This window comes from Cryptomeria japonica, chromosome 6, assembly GCF_030272615.1.
Source record: "Cryptomeria japonica chromosome 6, Sugi_1.0, whole genome shotgun sequence".
Taxonomy (NCBI): domain Eukaryota; kingdom Viridiplantae; phylum Streptophyta; class Pinopsida; order Cupressales; family Cupressaceae; genus Cryptomeria; species Cryptomeria japonica.
Window position 1 is genome coordinate 467,934,490 of NC_081410.1, and position 25,374 is coordinate 467,959,863.

At 37.5% G+C, this 25,374-nt stretch overlaps 1 protein-coding gene across 1 annotated transcript in view; it reads left to right on the top strand.

The window, feature by feature from the left end:
• LOC131051011 (solanesyl-diphosphate synthase 2, chloroplastic) overlaps window positions 1-25,374 on the top strand; it is a 139,934-nt gene that overhangs the window by 78,955 nt on the left and 35,605 nt on the right. The window contains exons 3-4 of the mRNA XM_057985349.2: window positions 13,210-13,337; window positions 13,427-13,530. Of these exons, the coding sequence (XP_057841332.1) occupies window positions 13,210-13,337; window positions 13,427-13,530 (232 nt within the window). The remainder of the gene's footprint in view (window positions 1-13,209; window positions 13,338-13,426; window positions 13,531-25,374) is intronic.

Genomic DNA, 25,374 nt, shown 5'->3' on the forward strand with positions numbered 1-25,374 from the left:
ATGTAATTACAAAAGTGCAAGTAATGTGTAACTTGCATTTTACAAAATTTACTTTTACATGTAACTTGTCAAAACAAAATTACAACTAAAGATTACAAAAGAGGGAAAATTCAACTAAGTGTTGAAAAACACTTAAGTTGCATTTTGTGAAGACACGAATCCTTGAAATTTCCGGATGCTCGCTTGTAGTTCCTCGGGATTCGGTTCATGGGTGTTCTTAGCAACAACCATAGTCTTCACAATAGTGTCGTGACAGCGGAGGAGCGTGGAATTGTCTTTATCCAAGATAGATTGGATCTCATGCAAAAAGGCTTGGTGTTTCATCAATGTTTGAATTGAAGCTGTCGAGAATTGTTCGCTCCTCCATTCATTATGAATCTTCATCTGTAAATCAGCAAGAACCTCTTCTTCTGGAATCAGCTCTCCATCCTGACTTACTATATTGCAAGAGGCCCTTTCACAATGTGAGACAATACCTCGATAGACTTCATCCCGGAATCTCCTTGCATCATTGATCTCCTCAATGAGGGATTTAAGAACAAGGGTCTTGTTTTCCATGAGTTCTTCAAATTCCAAGTACATGACCCTGGAAGAGATGATGGTGTGCTCCTGCAAAATACTCGGCTGTTGTTGGGGCATGGTACGCCAGATTGCCAGACTTTTCTCAACACTTTCTAGATTCTTTTTGAAAGTGTCAAAAGTCTGATCCAGTTTCTCCTCAATGGTTTCCAACTTAGACATTATTTGAAAAATGTCTTTTACCACTTGTACACATTGATCATGAAGCTGATCAACCCAAGAGTCCAGTGCTTGTACTTTCTGAGCAGCCCTTTCCACTCCGCGAATCGATTCTTGGGAACCAGAAGAACCTATGGAGTTACTCCCTTCTGCAGCAGGTTTTGTGATTTTATGAATGGCTGCCATGAGGTGTCGGTTTTCTTCTTCTAGCTTGTCTTTCTTTGCAAGAAGATCGTCACACCTTTGCACTAGTGAAGCAACAGAAAACTAAGCATCATGTTTAATGACCTCATGTGTTTGCTTGCCCAATTCTACCCTTGTAACCTTAAAATCAGCAGCTAACATTTCATCAAGTGGTTTATCTGCAATAGGTTCCACAATTTCAGCTACTTTCATCTTGTTGCTATCAACAATTACCCTAGAGATAGTTTTTGCCTTCTTAGCAACTTTGGATCTGGACTGTTTGAGTTGCTGGTAGTCAAAGGCATCAGGTGAGATCTCTTGCTTCTCCCTTTTCGGGGTGAAAGAACTAAGCCATGGAGGCAAAGTCATCAACTCACTTCCAGTAGCAGCCGTAGGCAAAGGAGAAGCAGTTTCTGTTTGAATTACCGTGGTCACCTTGGGAGGAATATCTGTTTGAATGGCGACCACGGTTTGCTTAGTTACCAATGGACATGAAGATTGCCTTATGAATTCTTCAAAACCAGAAGTGGAAGTATCAATTTCTGATAACTAAATGCAAGTGGGATTATCTTCAGGAACTTTCAACACACTTTCTCGTTGTCGATCAGGAGAAGGCTCGTATGCTGAAATGGGAACTGCATACTGAGGAGACTCATCTACGAGCAAATCAGGAGGAGAAAGAGGCGTCTCAATGGAAACTGGAGGAATGGCCTCGTGAGGCGAGTCTGAAACTGGAGACTTAGGCGCATCGTCAGATTGCTGCCCCCCTTCTGGATTATCCAGATCGATCACCTGAACATGGAACCGTGATTTCTTCTCCTTCCCACGAGTAGTCATCTCCTCAGGAGGAAGCACTACTGCACGACTAACTCGTAACTTGATCCTTGTGCCTGAAGATGAAGCACCCTCCTTGTTATCAATCTGAATCTCAGACTTCCGTCCAAGAGGCCCTGTAGAATCATCTTCTTTACCAACCTTGATTTTGATAAGTCTAACAGCATTACTTTTCAGCCATGCGTTAGTGTTGGCCAAGATAGGCTGAAATCTGTCAAGGATGGAGACGCACTCCTTGTGTGACCATTGGATCAAAGGAAGTGGAGCTTCCTCAACCCTTCGTGAAGTGTATTCAGGATCAAGTATATGCCCGTAATCGATCATCCCTTGTGGGATATCCGCCAAGTTCAAGTCAACAATTTGCTCAACAGTGAGCCTGCAGTAATCCATCTTCAGAACTTCGGCTTTCGTGCGGAGATCTACCCAGATGTCTTCAATGCGATGAACATGCACAAAGGATTTCTTGATCTTCTCCTTCATACCTCTATAATCAAAATCAGCTCTAGGTTTGAACCTCTTAAGCTGATTTCCTGCAATTCAGCCTCCATGGCCTTAGCCTTCATAGATGTGACAAGGGAGTATCGACCAATTTTCAATGGATTTGTGCTAGAGATCCCCATTCCAACCTTGTGTCTAGCAGTCTGAAAAGTATGAACAGCCATGATTTGTCTTCCCAACTCCATAAGAATTATCTTATTGGTTGGGTATCTTGGAAGCATGTATGGCTGACCATCATAGCATCCAATCCTCATATAGGTGAAGGTGGGAAATTGCAGGAACAAACACCCATACTCAGACACCTTGACCTATGCCTCATCTGATACTCTTTTGTTTCTGAGATCCCCGTCAAACTAACACATGAAATATCTGAAGAATGCATCTTGGACTCTTCTGAAATGCAGTCTGCTAGGTTTCAATGGCAACTGGTCATAATATTCCCAAATTGGTATAAGCGAGTGATCACCCTTGGTAGAAAGACTTGAAAAGTGTCTAAGTGACGCTGCTAAATATACCGAATAAGAATTCATGAAGAAGGTCATAGTGGTAGGAACTGCTGCAAGTTGTTCGCACAAAGCATCACTGATGATTTCACCCCATGAAATGTGATGTGACTGCCGTATGAACATAATGAATTGATACATCCATGGCTCAAAGACATTGGAGTGCTCAAGGCCCAACATCCTGCTGAGAAGAGTGATGGTGTCTCCTATCTCCCACTTGAAATCACAACGGTACAACTTTGCCCATCTTGAGAAGGAAGGACGTGGCTCTTGGATCCACCTATTGATGTGTCGCTTGCAATCTTTTTCCCTTTTCACATAATACTCTGCTGCACTTTCTTTGGTGATTTCCATATAAACAGGTGCAGGAGGTATTTTAAAGACCTTCTCGATTGTATCCGCATCAAGACGAATTATAGCTTCACCATCATCATTTTTAATGACTCTGGACTCTTTGTCAAAATGATGGGCGCATGCAAGAACGAACTCAGGTTCTAGGGCAGCCATTGGGAAGGAAGATGCATGATGGATATGGCTGTCCAACAACCGCTGCAAGTTGTTATCCTCTGGATCTTCTACCCTGTTGATGAATTTTGCCATATCAACGTGCCCTATTTCCGTGTCCCTGATGCGATCCAAAGGAGAAGAAACCTGGGAAGGTGCAACCTCATTCTGGTATTTGTCATATTTGTATTTCATTTTCTTTGGAGTTGGAGATGCCGACAAATCTGACATTGATTGTGAACCTGGACTCCTGTGATGAAGACTTAAAAGAGTTAAGGCAACATCATAGTCAGCTGCAAATATCATTTTCCTTCTTCAAATGGGTAAAACTTTGATTTCTGAATTTCACGGTTTTGTGAGAGGAAGAGGGGAGATATGTAGAAATGGGAAAATCTTGACTTTGACCAATTTCGGATCTTGGGAGAATTTTCGCAAGTATACAAGTTGGAAAGGACATACATGCAATTGGGGTTTTAAAACCCGAATACAAGTACACTTGTAAATTCGAAAATGGAGAAATGGACGAAAAATGAGATTTTGACTTGCGGGAAATGATGGAAATGGAAAGTACGGATATGGGGAACGTGAATGGATAGAAACGGGAATATCCGGGAAAGTCATTTTCATGAAAATGGGAAGAACTCTTCAACATGTAATCCGGTTTTTAAAACCCGAATTTGCAAGGGAGGGGTATTTCACAATTTCCAACTTGGAATTTTAACCAAAAATGATTAAGTTCCTTAACCGTAGGGGAAGAACAAGAATTTCCAGTGAACTTGTAATCGAGATTAAAAATCCTAAATAGAAGTTAGGAGGGAATTTTGGGAAGAACAATGCAATTCAACAATTGCATATTAAGGGGAAGATTTCTTTCACAAAAACCAATTTATAGGGGAAGAATATCACATGCCAAAAATGCAACTAATAACGAAAACTAAAGAAAACAAGAAAATAATAAAATGAAGGGAAGAAAGGAAAGAGAACATACCTTTCTTAAAAATGCAAAATGCTTCTCCAATAATGCAACAATTCTTGAAATGAAGAAGCAAAACCGGTGAAAAGGAGCAATCCGGAATGTCAAACCCTTATCACGTTTTTTGTAAAAATGCCCCAAACTGATAAATATAGCAGCAATCTTAAACTTGGAGGACCAAAATGCCAATGAGAGTGTGCATCCAAGTTTATTAGAGCAAAACGCCTAAGGAGGAAGAAGAAGCAATGATGCCAAATGTTTGAAAACGTTGCCAAAGGTTGAAAACGTGGCCAAAGGGAATCACGTGGCCACCATTATAAACTCCAATGGCATCATTAAATGGTGCAAAAATCCTCTCACCCTCCACGCCTAAGTAGGAAAGGGCAAAACGATTTAGGAGTGTGCAAATTTATGGAGTAAAAAACGCCCAAAATGTGGGTTAAAAGAACCACGTTTTGCTGATTTGGCACCAAAAACCAGCAACAATAAACTCTAAATGGCGAAAAATGTGTTTGTGAAAGCATGAGAATAGGATAGAATCCTAAACGCCTTGTATCTCCAGCAAATCTCCCCAAAAAATCGCTTTGACATCTTCAACAAATCCATTTTCCATGCAAATCGGGTTTTAGAAGACACATGACAAGTTCGAATTGCCCAAAATGAAGCAAATCGGGTTTTAGAGAGAAAATAACAAGTTTTATTTTCACTTTTTCCACTTACCAAGCCAAAATCGGATTTTTTAAGACAAATGGCAAGTTTAAAAATTCACTTTTTCACTTACCAAGCCAAAATCAAGTTTTTTAAGACAAATGGCAAGTTTAAAAATTCACTTTTTCACTTACCAAGCCAAAATCGGGTTGTTTTAGAGCAAACTGCAAGTTTAAAAATACTTGTAAAAGGGAAATAAAATCCCTACAACAAGTTAGAAACACTTGCACATATGTAATGGGGATTTAAAATCCCTATTACATGTAAAAACCATTAAAGTAGGGGTTTTTTGACCAAACTGCAAGTTTACTTGCAGTTGAGCCAAAAAATCCCTATTTTAACTAAAAATGACCAAAAAACAATAAAAAGATAAAAACATCAAAGGGGAAACTTAAAATAATTTACAAGTGACATATTTAAAATAAAAGTGCACATGTAATTGGTCAAAAATTCCCCTACAAAGACCAAAACAATGAATATCATTAAAACTTGCAGTTTGAAGAAAATTCTCCCCCTGCAGTCTGGGTTTTAAAACCCGAAATTGAAGGAAAGGCATAGCAAACGAACCCAGAATTGGACGAAATTCGAAAGGTAGTTTGAGAATGAACTGAGGATTAAGCCAGTCCAAGGATTAGTTGAAATTCTGCCTTGGGAAGCGTGCCATAGAGTAAATTTTTTCATTTTTTAATAAAAATTTCACCGTAGTGGTCCTTCATTTTTGGAAACAAAAATGAGGACAACAACTGGCTCTGATTGGGGAATTCTTTCATTTATCCTTCAAGATTATGAGAGAAAAGAATCCAGAACTCTAAGTGCCTTCCTTTTATCCATTGGGTCATAGAGTCAAACAAAGCAAAAACAAACAAACAAAAGGCGGAAAACAAACAAGAGAAAGACATTATTTACAAGAAGTTACCTCGAATCTTCATTCAAAGTAATGCTTCAAATGCTGACCATTATACGACAGAGCAAATGGTGTTCCATCATGATAAGCCAAGATAAAACTATCTTCTCCAGCAATACGGTGAATAGTGAAGGGTCCTCGCCAAAGAGAATCAAATTTGCCATGTAGACCTTTCGGTTCCCTTCGCTTATCCCAAAGAAAAACACGATCACCAACTTGGAATCCTTTTTGCTTTGTTTTCTTATCAAAAAGAATTTTGACCTGTTGCTGATGCTGAGCAATTCGGTCTACCACTTGTGTTCTTTGTTCTTCCAGCTGGGAAAGATACATGATCCTTTTGTCTAAAGCATTCTCATAAGTTTGATCCTCAATTGCTTTAGATAACTTGAGAGCAGGAAGTTCCAAAGTGATGGGTATTTCTGCATTGATCCCATAAAGGAGCTGAAATGGAGACATACCAATAGCCCTTTTGGGTGTAATCCTGTCCGCCCATAAAGCATCAAAAAGAGCCTTATGCCAGGACCTTTGATTTTCCTCCACAAGCTTGCGAATAATAGTAATCAAATTCTTGTTACCAGATTCCGCCTGACCATTACCTTGAGGATAATAATCAGATGAATGAGTTAACAAGATATTATACTCAAAGCAAAATTGTGAAATTTATGAGGAAGAGAATGTGGCTGCATTATCAGTCACAATTTTGAATGGAACACCAAACCTGGAAATAATATTCTCTTTGAGGAATCTGCATACTACCTCAGAAGTAGCGTTCTTTATTGGTATGGCTTCCACCCACTTGGTGAAATAGTCAGTAGCTGTAAGGACATAGGAATGACCTGCACTTGAGGAGGGATTGATCACACCAATGAAATCAATGCCCCATTGCCGGAAAGGTTCTTCAACAATAACCGGCTTCAATGGTAATGCTGCAAGCTTTGGTTTGCCTACAAACTGCTGACAATGTACACACTTACGTACCCACCGGAAAGCATCTTGAAAGAGTGTAGGCCAATAATATTTTGCTCTCAAAATTTTATGAGTGGTCATTGGCGCAGAAAAATGTCCACCACAAGCCTTGTCATGGAAAGATTCCAGCAATTTGGTTTGTTGCGCTTTGTCAACACAATGGAGGAAAGTACCGTCAATGGCTTTTTTGTACAAACTAGTATCCCATAATATGAAGTTTGCAGCTTTCAACTTGATACTTCTTTTTTCCTTGAATGTCAAATGTTGTGGACATTCACCATAGGTCAAGAAAAATGCTATATTAGAGTACCATTCATCAGTAGTACTAACAAACAGCACCTTGGGAAGATCTTCCGCCATCACCTGACAGAGTCCTCTTCCTCGAACAAGCTTTGTAGGCTTGATCTCCAAGTCATACTCTTGGATTTTTGCAATCCAATTTCCTCTCTTTGTGCCAAACTCCTGTTGTGTTAAGATAGATTTGACTGATGTATCAGGAACTAACACAACGGTATGAGAATTCAAGATGTAAAAACGGAAGTTCTTAACTGCTTTAACCACCGCATAGGCATTCTTCTCAATAGAGGAATACTTGAGTTCATGGGACTTCAAAGGACAACTCATGAAAGTGATAGGAGATTCAATTCCTTCTGAATTTTTCTGCATCAGAATAGGTGATAGAGTATGCTCGGAAGCATCACTATACATAATGAACTCCTTGGTGTAGTTGGGACAAACCAACACGGGTGCATGAGCAATTGCATCTTTGATTTCATTGAATGCCGCTCTTCCTTCAGAATTCCAATGGAAAGAAAACTTTCCTTTCATCATGTCCACAATATGACAAGTCTTCTCCGCAAAGTCAGGAATGAATCCTCGCAGAAAATTAACCTTACCAAAAAAGGAATGAACAGCAGTCTTGTTGGATGGCAAAGGGAGATTTTGAATAGATTTAACCCTCTCAGGATCAACTTTTATACCCTCCTTGGAAACAATGTGACCAAGAAGTTTTCCCTCCGTCACCCCAAAAACTGATTTCTTGGGATTAAGAGAGATGCCATGCTTGCGACATCTTTCAAGTACATCTTGTAGATGAAAAAGATGATTCTCACGATCTTTAGAAAAAACAGTAAGATCATCAAGATATACTACAATATACCTTCCCACAATACCACGGAAAGCCAAGTCCATAGCTCGCTGGAAAGTAGCTCCTGCATTGATCAAACCGAAAGGCATTTTGCAGTATGCAAATGTACCCCATGGAGTGGTGAATGCAGTCTTGTGTTGATCAGGTTCGCTAACCTCAATCTGATTGTATCCCGAAAATCCATCATCATGATTAAGAGAGATGCCATGCTTGCGACATCTTTCAAGTACATCTTGTAGATGAAAAAGATGATTCTCACGATCTTTAGAAAAAACAGTAAGATCATCAAGATATACTACAATATACCTTCCCACAATACCACGGAAAGCCAAGTCCATAGCTCGCTGGAAAGTAGCTCCTGCATTGATCAAACCGAAAGGCATTTTGCAGTATGCAAATGTACCCCATGGAGTGGTGAATGCAGTCTTGTGTTGATCAGGTTCGCTAACCTCAATCTGATTGTATCCCGAAAATCCATCTAGCATAGATAGCATCTCGGAGCCTGTCACCGTTTGTAAGACTTGATCCATGATTGGCAATGGATAATTGTCCTTGAGTGATAGCTGATTAAGATTTCTGAAATCAACACAGATACATATTTCTCCATTCTTCTTACGCACCGGTACTATATTCGCCAACCATGTTGAATGATGGATGGGAAAGATAATCCGAGCATCAAGCATTTTTTGAACTTCAGAAAGAATGGTACCTGAAATCTTCGGATTATACTGGCGTTGCTTCTATTTGAAAGGTTCTGCGCCAAGCTTGAGAGGAATGTCATGCTGCACTTCCTTGGGTTGGAAGGACTTTAGATCATCATATGAGTACGCCAAGACATCATGGTATTGGCACAAAAGCTGAATAAAGTGATCTCTCTCATCTGAAGTGCAGTTATTGCCAATATTGACAAACTTTGGATCTCCGTCAGATCCAATATTATATTTCTCATATCCCATAGGAGAATTAGTACTTTCTTGTTGTCGTCTCTTGATATAACGATCATGTTGATCGAAAAGTTTTTCAAGAGAAACCAACCCCTTGGGAATTTTATTTCCTTTCAGCTGAAGGATATTTTCATCTGATTCAGATGATGTATCAGACACCGAATCTGATGACAAAGAAGAAGGAGAATTACTTCCTTCAAAATACAGGTTGTTGAAACCATCCTCAGCTTGCAAGAAATTATTGATCTGCTTATCATCATTGAAGATCTGCCAATGATCCCAATTATCAGGCACACTAGGTCTGCAGATTATCTCAATGATATATTTATCTTGACCAAAGTCAAGATGAGGAATTAATGAAGTAGCTGAAACAGCAAGAGAATCAGCTCTATCATTGTATTTACGAGGAACAATTGAGATATTGAAAGAATCGAAATCTTCAATATTCTCCCATACCAAGTTGCGGTAATGCTTGAGTCTGTCATTCTTAGTTTGATATATGTTTCTCACTTGACAAACAATTAATTCTGCATCACCTTGGGCATGAAGGTTTCTGATTCCTCTTTTCAATGCAACACTCATCCCTAACAAAAGCGACTCATATTCAGCCGTGTTGTTGGTATTAGCAAATTGCAACTTGAAAGAGTAAGGGAAGATCTCTCCCTTGGGAGATATAAGAACTACACCAGCTCCGGATCCATTCGTAGTGTAGCTGCCATCAAATTCAAGAGTCCATACATCATTTGAACTGTTGTTTTCATTGGAATGATTAGAGCTGCCTTCATCCGAGATGAGTGCATTGTGAAAAGAAAAGTTGTCATCTTCTTCCATAGGAGAGGATGAACTTTCCTCTTGAATAGACGAAGAATGAAAACTAGAAAATTCAAAATTTTGAAAACTAGAGTAGCAGCAAGAGCAGCAAATTGTATTATCTTAACAAATTTGTTACTGATTAATTGCTGCAATATTTTCAAATGTCAATTTACAATTGCACCGACAAATGTGGTTGAAGAGAATTTACAAGAAGAGAGTTTGTCACATCTCGAAAGCCTAAAAATCCTCTAAAAATATTGATGCTTAGCCAAGGAGACAACTATTTACAAACATGTGCTATAGTAGCTATCTCTTTGCAAGTTAGAGAGAAGCTTCAATCGCATATACACCTAGTCAGCAAAAACCCAAAAAACCAACTTTTACAATGAATGAAAAAGTTGAATATATAGATTGTAGTAAGAAAATTTTAATCTTGGGGAAGAGACATGGCCATGTGGTCCTGCAGGGATTAGCCATACCATAGCCACCTACATGATAAATGATCTACACAAAAATCGCCCCTTTGGATCTGCGAATCCACCTACAAGCGTGAGAAAACATACTCCATCCCATTCAAGATCATATTGAGTATTAACAACCTTCAAATCTGCACACAAAGTGTCCAAAAATGGCAACAAAATCTGCTGAATATGTAGCTTGGAGTTGGGGTGAAGATCAGGCTTTGCACTTTCTGCCGCTTTAATAAGTTAGGGAATGGCATAGAATAGTCACATTCTCTTTGGATCTGCATTCTTTTCAATTAAACAATGCTTTATGGGTACTTGCGAATCATATGTGGTGGTTGCAGCGACTCATTGGATCATTTATGGCACTCTTTGAGCATTTTCACCTTTATTGCAACAACACTTGTCAAATTCGACACTTGTAATGATTTTCCCATGGTTATGGTTGTGAAGGATGAAAATGTGAAAATAATGCAATGCAAGATCCAAATTTACATTCACCTCACTCAATAAAGCCTAAGATATATGTATAAAATCAAATGATAAACAATAATACCTTAGCAAAAACCTTAGATTGCTCCAAGGGCTTTAAACTCTTTAAACCTACCTAGGACTTCATCAGACTCTTTAGACCTTAAAAAGATGACTTGATCTGGATCTTGATTTGGATATCATATTCCATGACCCTTGTTATCCACCCAGTGTAAAATTCCCTAGCTAGGTCCTGATTGCAGTTATTGTATAACCAGTAAGAAAAACAAACATTTTGTTTACACAGCACAGCCAATGATAGTGAATATCTTTATACGGCTTAAATTTGAACACTTCCTTATTTGTTCAATGCATATTATCATAACTTCTATTTTTGTAAACACAGATAACAGAGCAAACTTGGGCAATCATCATTCTCCGATATTGATATCAGTTAATTAAATATTCCTTCAAAAGAGTAAAGAAAAGAATAACTGTTATGTTGCACCTGATAGTTGAACTGTGCTTGCTGTCGAAGGATTACATGTATTGCCAACTTCTTGTGGTTACCTCCCCAAAATTCATCAATGAATAAGCTGTAATATGACAGCCCCAAATGCAGATAATTCACTGGAGCGTAGAACTATCGGGTCACCCATCCAAGCAAACCTCCGAGTTCTACGGCGTGCAAATTACTGTCAATAGCTTTTCCGCTGTAAACTTCCCTCCACGCGATGCCGACAAACTCCGTGCTGCATCAGGTTCGAACCACTTCCTCGTGATACTGCTGGCTCGACACCACTCCGCGGGAATAGCAACTCTTCACTCTGCAACCCGTTGTCAGGTTATTAAAGCATGGAAAGTGGTTTTCGCGAGTTCCAGAAATGTGGAGTGGTAATATGCCCCAACGCCATATCCAAACCTCCACCCCCTCGTGATAGCATTCATAGACTTGCGTGTATGAACACACATACCCGCATCACACACGGGCTCTACACTCTGTATCATTCAAATACGATTCTTCTCCAGACGGTGTGACCAATAGGCCAGCCAAAGGCTGACGAAAGGTTGTTGCTTCCAGATGTGTAATAACACACATAGGTATCGAATCTTCTTCTCCAGGCGTACCTTCCCATCTTCTGATGCCATCCTTTTATTTACCAAAAGTTGGTTTTATTTCCCGTAATAGTTAAGTAGATAGTTACAGTGTTAAAAAAATGCTTTAATAAAAGGAGCATGTAATATTAATTATTTATATTAATGAATGGGATATTAATATAAAATAATTAATATTGTTTAACGTTTGACAACATATACTAGGGGACATTACACCCAGCCCTCTTTTCATTGATGTCCTTTTTTAAAAGGAAATCCTTGACACTTGCGTGTGGAACTAAGAGCTGTATTCTATTGTTAGACATCATGTCTGAATTTCTTCAATTCTCTAACGACAGTGAGAACTTGCTTCTCTACATTGCTGTACCTAAGCTCATAGTCCTTAGTCCCTCATTGAAGAATGCAATGGGCTGCTCCAAATCATCATTGTTCAGCTGTGTTAGAGCAGCTGAGATGCTGGATTCTCCTTTGAAGGTATAGAGGAAAAAATCCTTTTCATAGTTAGGATTGACAAGGGTGGGGGCTTGAGCAATCGGTTGCTTGATCTCTTCGAAACTGGCCTTCCCTTCCTTGGTCCAACTGAAAGCTTAATATTTTCTTCGGCCTCAAAGCTAGTCTTTGATACCACTCAAATTTGTAGTCAAAATAGACTTTTCACTTAAATTGGCAGCTGAGATTCATGGAGACCAATGATAAATCACCGTATAGATTAAGTTAGTTGATGCATTTCAATACTATTTGCTCTTATTTCTTGACTATTGTGAACAATGATACCTGTAATATATATTCTGAAGTTTATCTTATGCCAATCTGGATTCTTCTCCCAATTCCATGCACATCAGGCGAAGGAGTGGGTTGGGTTGACTTCACCTTTTTCTATTGGATATGATCATTTCCTTTTAGTAGCTGATTCTAAATATTTTGCTTAATATTAGCTGAATTACAACTCTTCTTCACAGTTTCAGCTATTATCTATTTCCAGTAAATGTTGTTTCTGTTTATCTATTTGCTGTAAATTATATGATTTTCAGCTGGAAGATGTTTTTTGATGTTCAAAATTTTCCATTTGTGTTTGGTAGCTCATAGTTGACTGTTTTGTCTGCACCGTGCTTGTTCAAAAATTTAAAAAGGATGAAGTGCATGAAGCATGTCAAATACTCTTGCACGTATTTCTTTTTGAGTGCTGTTTTAGTATTTAAAAAACTGGATTGTTGCATGTGGCTCAGTAATTGTTTTTTTTCATGAACAGAACATTGACCTTCTTGAGTAATTTTGTTTAGCTATGGAAAAGGCATTGAGTGGTTTGAAGGTGTTTTCATATTTGGCGCTTTTATATGCAAAATCCCTGTAGAAAAGTTGCATTAGATGTTTTCTGTGGCCAACCTTTGATTTAATGTTGTAATTATGTCAAATCATGATGGTTTAAAACCTATGATACCGTAGGTGGTTGGTGCAGAAAATCCAGTGCTAATGTCTGCAGCAGAGCAGATATTCGGTGCAGGGGGGAAAAGGATGAGGCCGGCTCTAGTCTTTCTTGTATCAAGGGCTACTGCTGAGATGGCAGGCTTAAAGTATGCTTTTCATTTTCAATATAACTTTTGGAAATGCTTACTCTTATGTTCACTTGCCAGAATCTGAAACTATGAAGTTGAATGTGCAGGGATGTCACTCCAAAACACCGTCGGCTTGCAGAAATCATTGAGATGATACACACAGCAAGTTTGATCCACGATGATGTGCTGGATGAGAGTAATGTGAGAAGAGGTGTGTTGTAAATACTAAATATCTCCTTGACTCTTGTATGCAATAATGTTCCCTGGAAATTAAGGGTATGCTAGTGTTTTAATTTGTCTCTTTTAAGACAACTTAAACTGCAACAGTATGTGAGGTTAGACCTATTTTCAAATTGTAAGGGGAAGCTTCCTAGAAAACTAAATTAACCCCAGACAAAATACATAGCTATTCACATTTTACAATTTTCTCAGGAGATTTTGCATAAATGAAATAACTGATAAATTTTTGCTGTTATTTTTACTTTCCTGGAAATGAGCACAAGACCTTAAATAGTTCTTCTCTCACAATCGAGGTTTTTATATTTTAAGAATTGCAATCAATTGAAACAACTAAACTAGACTTGACAAATACTTTCTTACTGGGTAAAATCAGAAACTAGTAAGTGTACATACATGAAAATAGAATAGATGAATTATTTGACACACTCAAATAATGCAAGATTTTTGAAAGTAAATAACTTAGATGCATACAAAGCTACAACTAAGGTGAATTATAGTGCTAATATGAAGCTTAACACTATTCTTCACTTTCAGTTCAACCACCAAAATTTAAACATACTAATATCACACAAAATTGAGATTCAACACTAGAATGACAATTTCTGCAGCATAAGCATATCTTCAACAACAATTAAGAATTGCTTGTGCCCAAAGCACTTATTATCTGATACAAAAATACCCATTTTTTGGCATTTAGGGTAAGAATTAATTTATCCCAGAAATGAATTTTTGTAAAACACTAAAAGCTATTGAAAAGTAAGAGATAAAGTACTTTACTAACAAAAAATATTCTAAATGTTGACTAAATAAAAATAGCCTATAAATATGCTTTCTTGTCTTGCCAAAATTAGGACACGACCAAAAATAGATTTAGCCGAAATTAGCCATTTTGAAAACTCCTCTGCATCTAAAGAGTGTGAAATTGAAGAATTTGATGAATTTAGAGAAGTTGGTGTTGGTGGTACTTTGTGCTTTTCAAATGTCATTCAAACTTTTTTAATGAAAACTCTTGTAACATTTGTTGGTAGCTTGAAAATTATTTGTTACTTGTTGAGTTAATGATGAGCAAAACTTCTGCTTTCTTCAATCAACACTTGGATCCTAATGCTTCCTTCTCTTGCATTGACAATTTCACTGCAAGCTTCATCAACTCTTCCATATTGTTTGAACTGTAAACCGAAAGAAGGGCATCCTAGGCATACTCGCACTAGTTGATCAAATCTAACTCTTCTGCCTCGTGTGTGGTGTCTGAAGGCCATTTTTGGCTGCATGTGTCTGCACCTCTTTTTGGATGTTGTTCACAGAATTGGGTGCTCAACTGGATTGAATTGAACTTGAATTCGCCTCTTATAGCTGCTACTAGTGTCGTGTGATTTCTAGATCTGATATCTGCTGTAATAACTTGGATTGGCCCATCCCTTTGATCCTCCTGTGTCAAAGATACCTCCCCTTGCAACCTTCTCTATTTGCCTTAATCCAGATTGGTGCTCAATGCTGACCTGGGTATGATCTCAGTGCTTCCACAAAGGATGCACTCTTCCTAGTGCAAGTGTTGCTGGGCTGATCTTTACACCAATGAAATGAGTCTGAATGTTATTCCTTTGGATCTCAACTTCCTTAGTCACAAACCAAAATTGATCAACCTGAATGATGAACTTGATTTTAGGATAATGCATATTTCCAATATGTAGAATGCTTACACAAGTAAGTGAGGTTTTCATACCACTTAAGGTCTGGAATTGAGGTTTATGTCCCAAATCTAGTAAATGCAAACAAAGGAAATAAAGATGCCAAAAATTCTTCCGTGATGATTATTTGATTTTTCTATCCTTTTGGTTTATACATGATCACCATGGAAAGAGAAGGTTGGCCTCCAACAAGGAAAAATAGTTGGTGCCCAAAATCTAAATTTGAGGTCAGCCTCCAGCAAAAAAAATATTATATTATTATTAGAATAATTAATATTAGTATTATTATGCTTATTATATAATTATTATTATTTTAAAAGTGTTTCAAAACACTTTTATTAAAATAAATATTGAGGATATTACAGCGTTAGGGTATAGGGGACATGACAATCTTCCTTCCCGAAATATTGCTTGTCCTCAAGCAATCTCAAATTCAGATGATAAAAAACCCAACTCCTCAGGTATCATCTTTAAGAGGTAGATTCTTCCATTTCACTAAATATTCTTGGATGACCTTTTTTTGGAGCTTTCTCTCCCCCATATCTATGATTGCTTTGGGTTTCAAGATTAGTTTTCCTTCATCATCAAATGGAGGCAGTTTTGGACACAGGCGATATATTTCCCTAACACCTTCTTGGGATTGGATACTGTTGTGACCTTTTCACACATCGCCCCATTGCTAATGGGACCCCCCTCTTTTCCTGCTTTCTGCGTTGTTAGGTTAGGGTTTTGGCTTCTTAGCGGGCAATTTTGTGTTTCCCGTGCTCGAGTCTCGGAGTTTTGATCATGCCTAGTGTCGTTTAGGGTTTTTTTGAGGTTATAGGATCAAGTTGCAAACGTTGATATTTAAATGATCCTAATTTTGTCTAAGTGTTGACCTTCTTGAGCGTTAACGTGTTTTTCAACACGCGCATCGGTGATTTTAAAGTGCCAAGGTATTCCTAAACCTTTTAGAGTTGTTTTCTCACTCCTAAGGTATTATTTAATTTGATTTCGCACTTTATCTCGATAGTTTCCTAGCGTTTCGCTCAATGTTTTGGAAAATTTGCCTATGTCTAGTCTAATTTTGAAGTTTCTAAGCGATTATGAGTGGTTAAAATGCCAAATCCCCAAGGGAAATCCATATTCCAAGGGTTAGAAGGTCAAATTCCATGCTAGAGGTGCTTTTCCCCTCATATTCCAGACTACCCACCCTTTTCCCCCACTCAAAATCCACACTACACATGGGTTTCCTTTGAAATCCATACTGGCTATGATTTTCCACCACTGCTTATCCATGCCTGGGTCGTTTTTCCCCTGGAAGTGCTAAAATTTGGCTAAGTGTCAGGATTTTTCCAAACTGCCATTGATTTTCCACCGGGAGTGCGGACTAGTGCGGACAATGTTAAGGATGATTCCATGCCTGGGTCGATTTTCCACCAGGCTGTTTTGTGACAAGTTAATGCGGATTTTTTGTGCAGACTCTCAGTCCATACCCAAGTCGATTTTCCACTGAGAGCAATTTGATGAGTTTTAAGTTCGGATTTTCATCCAAACTGATGTCGAATTTCCACCAAGGAGTGTTTTTTGCAAATGAAGTGAATTTGCAGTGTGGATTCCTTGTCCATACCCCCATCAATTTTCTCCTGGCTTGTTTTGTATGCATTTTGATGAAATTTTGCATGGATTTTTATCCAAGCTAAGATCGATTTTCCCTTGTGGGGAATTTTTGATGTTTTAAATGATTTTTAATAGTATTTTTTAATCCGCACCCATATCGATTTTCCCCTGGAAGCTCAATTTTGACTTAAAATTGAAATATTTAATAAGTGAGCCCCATTTTTTAATTGTTTTTAAATGATGATTAATGATTATTTAAAATTTTAAAAACAAAATTAAATAGCTTACAATAAGCATTTAATGTTTTTACCCTTCTAGAAGCAAGTTGGTTTTTACCAAACAAGTATATAAGCAAGTGTTTTATCCCACATTGCTTGTGTGGTGAAAGTGAGAGGTAAAAGCAAGTATAAGAGAGGAGTCTCCAGCAATATTTTATTATTAAATCTGCCAGGTGTCTCCATGAAAGGCGATTTTTCTCTCTTATTGGCGAATTTTGGCGAAGTGTTGAAGTGAAGTGTTGGATTGAGGATTTCTTTCCTCCATTTTTTTCAGCTTGGCAATCCTTTTTTATTGCTGCCATTAAAGTTCATTTCCAGATTTTTCGATTTTTCCCAAGTTTGGCGATTTTTGGTGGAAATTAGCGATTTTTGGTGTTTGAGGCTTTGGCGATTTTGTCTACCATTATTGCTTGCTGTTCCAAACCTCCATTGTTGCAGATTCGAGCTAAATTGAAGACATTTTCAGAATTTTCAGAAATGGTGCTATAGCTGGGAAAGTTCGATTTTTATTTTGTAAGTGCTGGGAGCTTACTTTTGTGGATTCCATGCATATTTGATGCCGCCTTTGCCTCCCTACTTGCTGTCATTTCCTTCAGATCTGAGTTTGCTTCAGATTTAGACCTCCATTGTTGGCTGTACATTCAATTTTCAGACTTAACTTGTATTGCCCAGCCAGCTGCAACTTTAGCGATTTACATTTGGAGACATTTTGGAGGCATTTTGGAATCATTTTCAGACCATTAGAAGGCTGTCTCAAGGTTTGCAACTGTGTTAATGGCTGCTTGTCCTCAGAAATTTATCTTTTACCAGCCATAACTATGTTTCCAAAATTAGTTATTTTCATCATCAAGATTGATTTTTATCAAGTTTGTGCATATTTTTGAAGGATTGCAACATGTTTTTTGAATTTAATTTATTAGTTGCAGGTTGTCTTCGGATTTGTTGACCTCCATTGTTGACTGCGAAAGGTGCCTTTAGACATACCTTGTGTGAAAACACAACCTTTCACACCTTTCCTTAGTCATCGTTGATCCGGTATACTCCTTTTCATTTTAGTTTGCATAATTTCTAAGCATAAGGAGGTATTAATGAATTTTATAGAGGGTTTCCATGCCCTAGGGTTGTCACACTTTGAATCTAATTGTCAAAATCTACAAAGATTATTGTCATAACCCCTCTTTGGGCATAGGATTAAATAAAGACGATAATTAACATTTAATAATATTGAAAAATTGTCTCATTTATGAGACTTCACGATTTTCCTTTAATATACAATTATTAATATTTATTATTTATGATGATTATTATTTTACTTTAATATAACGTCCATATTTCAATTACTAATATTATATTAACTATTAAAAGGAGTTTTTACCATTAAATACATAAAATAGATATATTGAAAATATGATATAATATTACACTTACCATATAAAATAAATATAAAATATAACAAATATTGTCAAAATACATTATATTTATTATTTGGACTAATATCGTATTAATACCATATCATTGATAGAAACCTATCTACAAAATAAACAATTTATGACTACAAACTAAACGCTCTCCTTAACCACACTAAGGTTATATTTAAGTATTGCATTATTTATTACCTTTTCATTTATTATTACAAATTACGCAAACTAAATAGTGTTAATATTGATTACAATTTAAAGATTAATTATCATGGAATGGTGTGATTAGAAAGTAATTATGAAGACATGAGTTGCGCCTCTACATTGTGACTTATCGTTTCAAATATAAGTGTATAATAAGGCATTTCTAACAAGGGAGGAAGGGGGAGCGGAGAGCAGGTAGTTCTCATTGGAGTCTTTGAACTATAAAGCGGAGATGGTATATGTTCTGCCATATGCAAGGCTAAGATACACACGCACATGGAGTCTATTAATCAGGACTTTACGTCAAATGAACCTAGGATTATAAAGCACATATACAGAATGAGCGAACAAAAAGAAAAGATCTTATTGTCTTCAAATATATGATCAAATCTTTATTTATTCAACACAGAATTATAAGATTACAGTTATATTGCATTGAGGAGATCCTATTGTTGCATAACCAAAGATATATCAGATTGATATTCTTATCCGACGTCCCTTTTGGGAGCAAAGTTTCAGAATTTCTATCAAAACCATAACTATCGAATGCATGGCGATCAAGACCATATTCAAGAAGGAAAAAGCATTCAGGAATAAGTCAGAAGCGGATAGGAAAAAGAAAAGGCCAAACGAATAGTTACGTTGCTGATCTGTCAGGCTTCCTAAGGCCATGTCTGCACTCTCTGCAAAGCAACAGAAGATCTGGCAGTCAAAGGGAAGAAGGAATTTACGGGAGAAAAGCTTCCAGACGATGATTAAATATTTAAGAAGGAACCGTGCCAGGTAAGTTCCTTTACGATAAGCCTATGGCTAGCATTTGGTAATATAAAAATATAATAAATATAATGTATAGACTCAGTATCGAATGATACGGTAAACTGTTAGACTATAATCATAGGCGGATAAATTAATGGATATTACTGCCAATAGATGTATAGAGGATATACGATAATAATCTGTGAATCTAATCAATACAGTAAATAACATTAATAGATTTGCATTTTGCATAATAAGTAATGGTATTTGGATAATCTAGTGTGTCTAATAATATATGGAGATTTATCAGAGTTCTAATATGTGTATTCATAGTGGGATCTGCTTGATGGAGTAATTGCCTTTGGCATCAATCAGGTTGTACATTTCGTAGGATGTGAATAGAAGTAGGAAACACTTTCAAAAGCATCGCTTCATCTCATCAACAAAGCCCATCGAATCGGCCTATACCAATCATCCATTGGACAAGTCTTGTGAATATTAAATAAGGATCCAGCATCATAGCACCCTCTAGATAATATCTATTTCACTATACTAACTTCATAATAATATAATCTCTAATTTGACGTGGTCATTCTATTGGTGACTTCCACGAATCAGAACAGGTCATAACCGATATTAAGTTACAGGTGGTAACACCCTTGCTCTTGGTGGTATGCATAGGAGTGTACTCAGTATGAATGCTTAATATAAGAGGCATGATAATGTTCTTATGTAGAATTTAGTAATAAAATATATATATATATATATATATATATATATATTTATAATTATAAAGGATAATATAATGATTATAATTACTATAATATATAATATAATACTATATGAGAATAATATATATATATATAAAATTGAGGTTATCAATCGGATTAAGTTATCAATTCGATATAAGATTATGATCGGATTCATGTTATGAAGCTTTGTCTCCTAATCAATGCAGTTGAAGAGTGTTGTGAAGGATTAATTATGGTTAAAACAGACCTAAACTAGTAGGGGACATTACAATTATGGACTATTTTCCTGACTTCATGCTCTAATTATAGCTAAAATCTTTAAAAAGTCAGGAATTTTATCAAGAACATTATTTATTTTCCTAAGTCTAACTTCAAGCTTTGTACAGGTACGATGTCGAAGTCCGGATTTAAGGAAAGGAAAGAACTACTGAAGATGTTGGAGACTGGATTCTATCCAGAGCTCAAGATTTCATCCAGATGGAAGGAGATCACAGATACAAACATGCATTTCCTAGACTTGGACCAGATGCGACAACGGATGTTCAGAGTCAGAAATCAGGTTCCTTCCCCAGCATATGCGAACATTATGAAGAGTGGTATTTTTCATGCCGCTGGATTTCCACAGTCCATACAGTGCAGTGAGCTTATCCTAGAGTGTGCACGATGTTATGATCCGCTCACGGGAATGATCAAAACTCCTAAGGGCGTTGTTTTTGCCTACCTTGTTGAGGATGCTATTGCTGAGGTGTTCGGAATTCCACGCGGAACAGATATGAAGGATGTGACCAAGGATGAATATATAGAAAGATACACGAAGAAGATGGGTGCCTACAAGAATATGATAAACAAAGAGTTGATATGCAAAGGTGAAGTCGGGAATGGGCAAGGACAATTCAGGAGTCATGAATGCTACCCCCAGCTGAGCATGTATAGAATTGAAGATTGAATGATGCATTCACTATGTACATCACGCGGATGCTGCAAGGCAGAATCCACAGAAGATTGTCCAAGGAGGCAACAAAGCTAATAGAGAAATATGGATCGTGGTATATTCAGTTTCCCACTTTCACGTACCTTAGGATTCATGGGTTTCAATCTGAACCTTACAGACTTCCTAGGTATCCAACCAACAGAATGGTCTTGTTGGAAGTGGTGAGACAACTTCTAGAGTTTGATGCCTTTCAAAGAGAGAAGCATAGGACAGGCATGACATTCTCTATTTTAGTTGGGAAGACATCAGAGGTTTGCCAGTCTGCCATAGTCACCAACACTGCGAGTGAGGAGCTTGCATTCTATCAATTTGCTACATATAAGAAAAGAGAAAGATTTGATCCAGATAAGAAAGTAGGAAGGATCAGGGGAGAGAAGTTCATCCACAGAGTAGACATAGAAGATTACTGGGCCAACCTGATGGACAAGCAAGCAGTGAAGAGAAGAATGTGGTCCAGAATGTTAATGGATTTCATGAGGAAGTGTGGACTTTTCCTCATTCCTGATCAAGTGTTAGATGACAAAGATCATATGCATCCACAGTATGAGAATGGAATGAAGAAGGCAATCTTATTGCCTAATTGGTCAGAGTCAGAGGAGATTGACTTGAATGTATTGATGAGAGAGGTCTTGAGTTTCTCCCGTGCATGGGTAGATATACAAATGAATAAGTGAGTTGATATGGGTGTTCTCTTCACCTATGAAAGGATGAAGCCGGAAGAGTCTACTTCCGAGGATGATTGAAGGACTATCAATGATGTTAGGATTTATGTAGACGAAGAGAGTCAAACTCCCAAGAGAAGGAAGAACACTCCAGGAGAAGTCAAGGCCAGAGGGAAGAAGATTGAGAAGGTGAAGAAGAAACAAAAAACTATCATTCCTTCACAACCTCTCAGTGTCTCATCAATTAAAGTGATTGAAGTAAGAGAACAGAACAAGGAAAACCAACAGTGTTCCAACGTGGTGATACTACCAGGGAATATTCAGGAGTTATATGCCACAACGACATCTGCACCCCCAAATGAGAATGATGATTAGTCGGGATCGCCTACTGTCCTTTTGGAAGTTAGTTTGGGAAATGAGGTATACAATTGGACCAGGAATAATCCTAATGATTATGATGATGTTATCTCGACATTGAGAGGGCTTGATCGAGAAATGTGTCTTGATGATGGTATGGAGATGGCCGCTATTCCTAATTGGCTGATGAGAAGTATGGAGAAAAGTAAGAAAATGATAGAGGTACAGCCTATTGATGACATTGATGACTACCTAGCTAGGAGTGCTAAGGAGAAGGAACCCAAGAGAGCGGAGATTTTGTCGCACATAGCTAGAGATGATAGGAATGCGGATTGCGCAGATTGTTGTTCCTATTGCAGGTGTGACAGCGGGCATTGCTTATCCTATGGATTTCCAAATCACTTCAGTTGCCCTTGGTCGGTCATCCAGAGAGCAAGAATTTCAGGAGGTTGGTGAAAAACTCAAGGCAATCGATGCAAGGTTAGACAGAGAGATTGCGGAGAAAGAAAAGATACAAAGAAGAGAATATCAGACTTAGAGAGTATATTGCAGGTATAAGGCATGAAAATCCCACCCTTATTTCCCCTATTACAGTTGACTATGGAATGCATTCACACTATGAGGCAGCAAGAGATACACTCTCGGAGGTGGAAAAGTGGATTGAGAGTACAAGAAAGCAGGTAGATGATTTCCTTACTCAGTTTGTCCATGCATATGATAGGACAACAGTGCTCGTATTTAGAATTCAGTAGTTGGAGGGAGTTTGGGAAGAATTCCGGCCTATCCAAGAGAAGACTATTCCACGCCTCCAGGCTTTGAAGAGGATTCTTAATATCACTTTGGTTAGTGAAAACGTTGTGCACAGTGGAGACAGATACGATTTACTTGGTTGGTATTGTTCATTAGCCTTGAAGAAATCAAGCTATGAGAACACCCAGTTGAGTTGTATGGAGATGAAGGGATTGATTCAGGACATTTAGATGAAGATGCTTGCCTCGATTGAGGAATTGTTGGGTGTTGATGTTAGTGATGCTAGTGGTTTACACTTAGCCGAATTAAGAGATAAGATGAAATTTATGTATTTTTGCCAGTTGGACTCTTTGAAGTAGAGTTAGATAGACGACTTGGTCTCTTTGTTGATTCATGTTCATAGTTCGTAGAAGCTCATGCCAGATTGGGAGAACACTTTGGATGCTTGCTTGGATTCACTGGACGTGATTAATTTACAACAGGATACCTTGCCTAGCATTTCCATGGAGGAGTTAGATTCAGTATTGGCTAGATTCTTGGAGTATGCTAGGAGAGAGAGAGATGCAGGGAGGAACCTTTTAGAAGATTCCCTATTTGATGACTAGGTATCTTTTTATTGGGTCATATGTAAGTGGCACCATTTTTTATGTAAACTCTAATTAGGGCAATTCTAGAGTTTTGTTGGCATGATCTTGGTCGTTGATCTTGGATCAATCTTGCCCATCCATTTTGTAAGAGACTCTATATATGCCTCCTTGTCTCTCATTTGTAAGAGAGAGTTTTTGTAGAATTGTTGGTATATGCTGCAGCTATTTGAATCATAATCATTGTTCAATTGTTGGTGATTTTGCTTTTCAAGTGTTGTGTTTGCTTAGAATTTATTTTCATGTATGTTAGATTGAGTGAAAGATTTGTTGAATATATTTGTGTGGAATCCTTAATCCATACCACTAGACTCTTGCTGCTGGTAAGTGCGCCTTGTGAGGTCAACTAGAAATTTGAGTAAGCTGAACTTCAACTATTACGTGTCCCTTGACAAGCATCAACTTGAATGGTGTCAATGTTTGATGGTGATAGCCTGAAAATCTTTAAGTATACCTTAGATGATTGCACTAAGCTTGTGTTAATCCCTTTTTGTGAGACGTTGCCTAGTTTGATTCCACTAGATTTATACATCATTTCCTACATTCCTAGGCTTATAATAGATTTCCTGAACCCTATTCCTTTTGCCCATTTTTTTAGTAAGAAATTAAATCCAGAGCCATATTGATAAATCTTAAGTTGTTAATACACCTATTCCGCATCTTTATGATTGAAGAAGATAATCCAAACATTTGTGTAAGTCCCCAAGTGAACACAACAATTCACATCGACCATTGAGTTACCCACTCGTCAAGGTCTGACATGTAGAAACCTTGGAATCATTTTAGTTAATCTCATTCTTAGCATCTGAGGTGATTTTGTTCAAGAGAGGGTAAATTACCTTGGTATTTTATTCTGAAATGTTATGTGCATAAAACACACATCAACAGGTACATGAAACATTATGAATCTTGCTATTTGTTTGTAATTCTAGCTCATAAGCCACCTCTCCAACCCTTTGTGTGATCTTATAAGGCCTATAAAATGTGGGTTTAAGCTTCTCCCCACCACTTCTCTCGACTGTAGATTGTTTATACATTTGCAACCTTAGGAACACCGAATCTCCAACTTCAAAAGATCTCTCTACCCGATAGAAATTAGCATACATCTTTTGTTGGTTTTGGGCCTGTTGCAAGTTCTCTTTGAGTGTATTCTCAAATATCCATGCTTTGCTGTAGCATATCCTTGACCTCAAAAACTCTATTATTTGAAAGAATCAAATCCACAAATGACAATGCCTCATAATGATATAATGTTTTGACAAGAGACATACCTATCAACATATGATGGGTGGAATTGTAACAATACTCTTCAAGATAAAGCCAATTAACCCATGTTGTTTGCTGTCTAGTAACATAATTTTTGAGATATCCTTCAAGCAACTTATTCACAACTTCTGTTTTTATGCCCATTTGGGGGTGATAGCTAGTGCATGGAGTCAATTCAGTGCCTGCAAACGGAATAGTTTTTGCCAAAATTGTTAATGCATGATAGCTTCGGTAAGATAAATGATTGGATGAGAGATAAATGAAGTCTCTCATTCAATCATTTATCCTATCGATAAATTATGATGAAAAACTTAAATTTATTAATCCTTCATTTGATAACCACTCTTCATTTGTATATGATCAATCTACTTAGTTCGATCAAATGCTTAACTATCGATAATCATCCTATAGCATAGAATCCCAATTAATATCGGTTATATTATTTGTGTT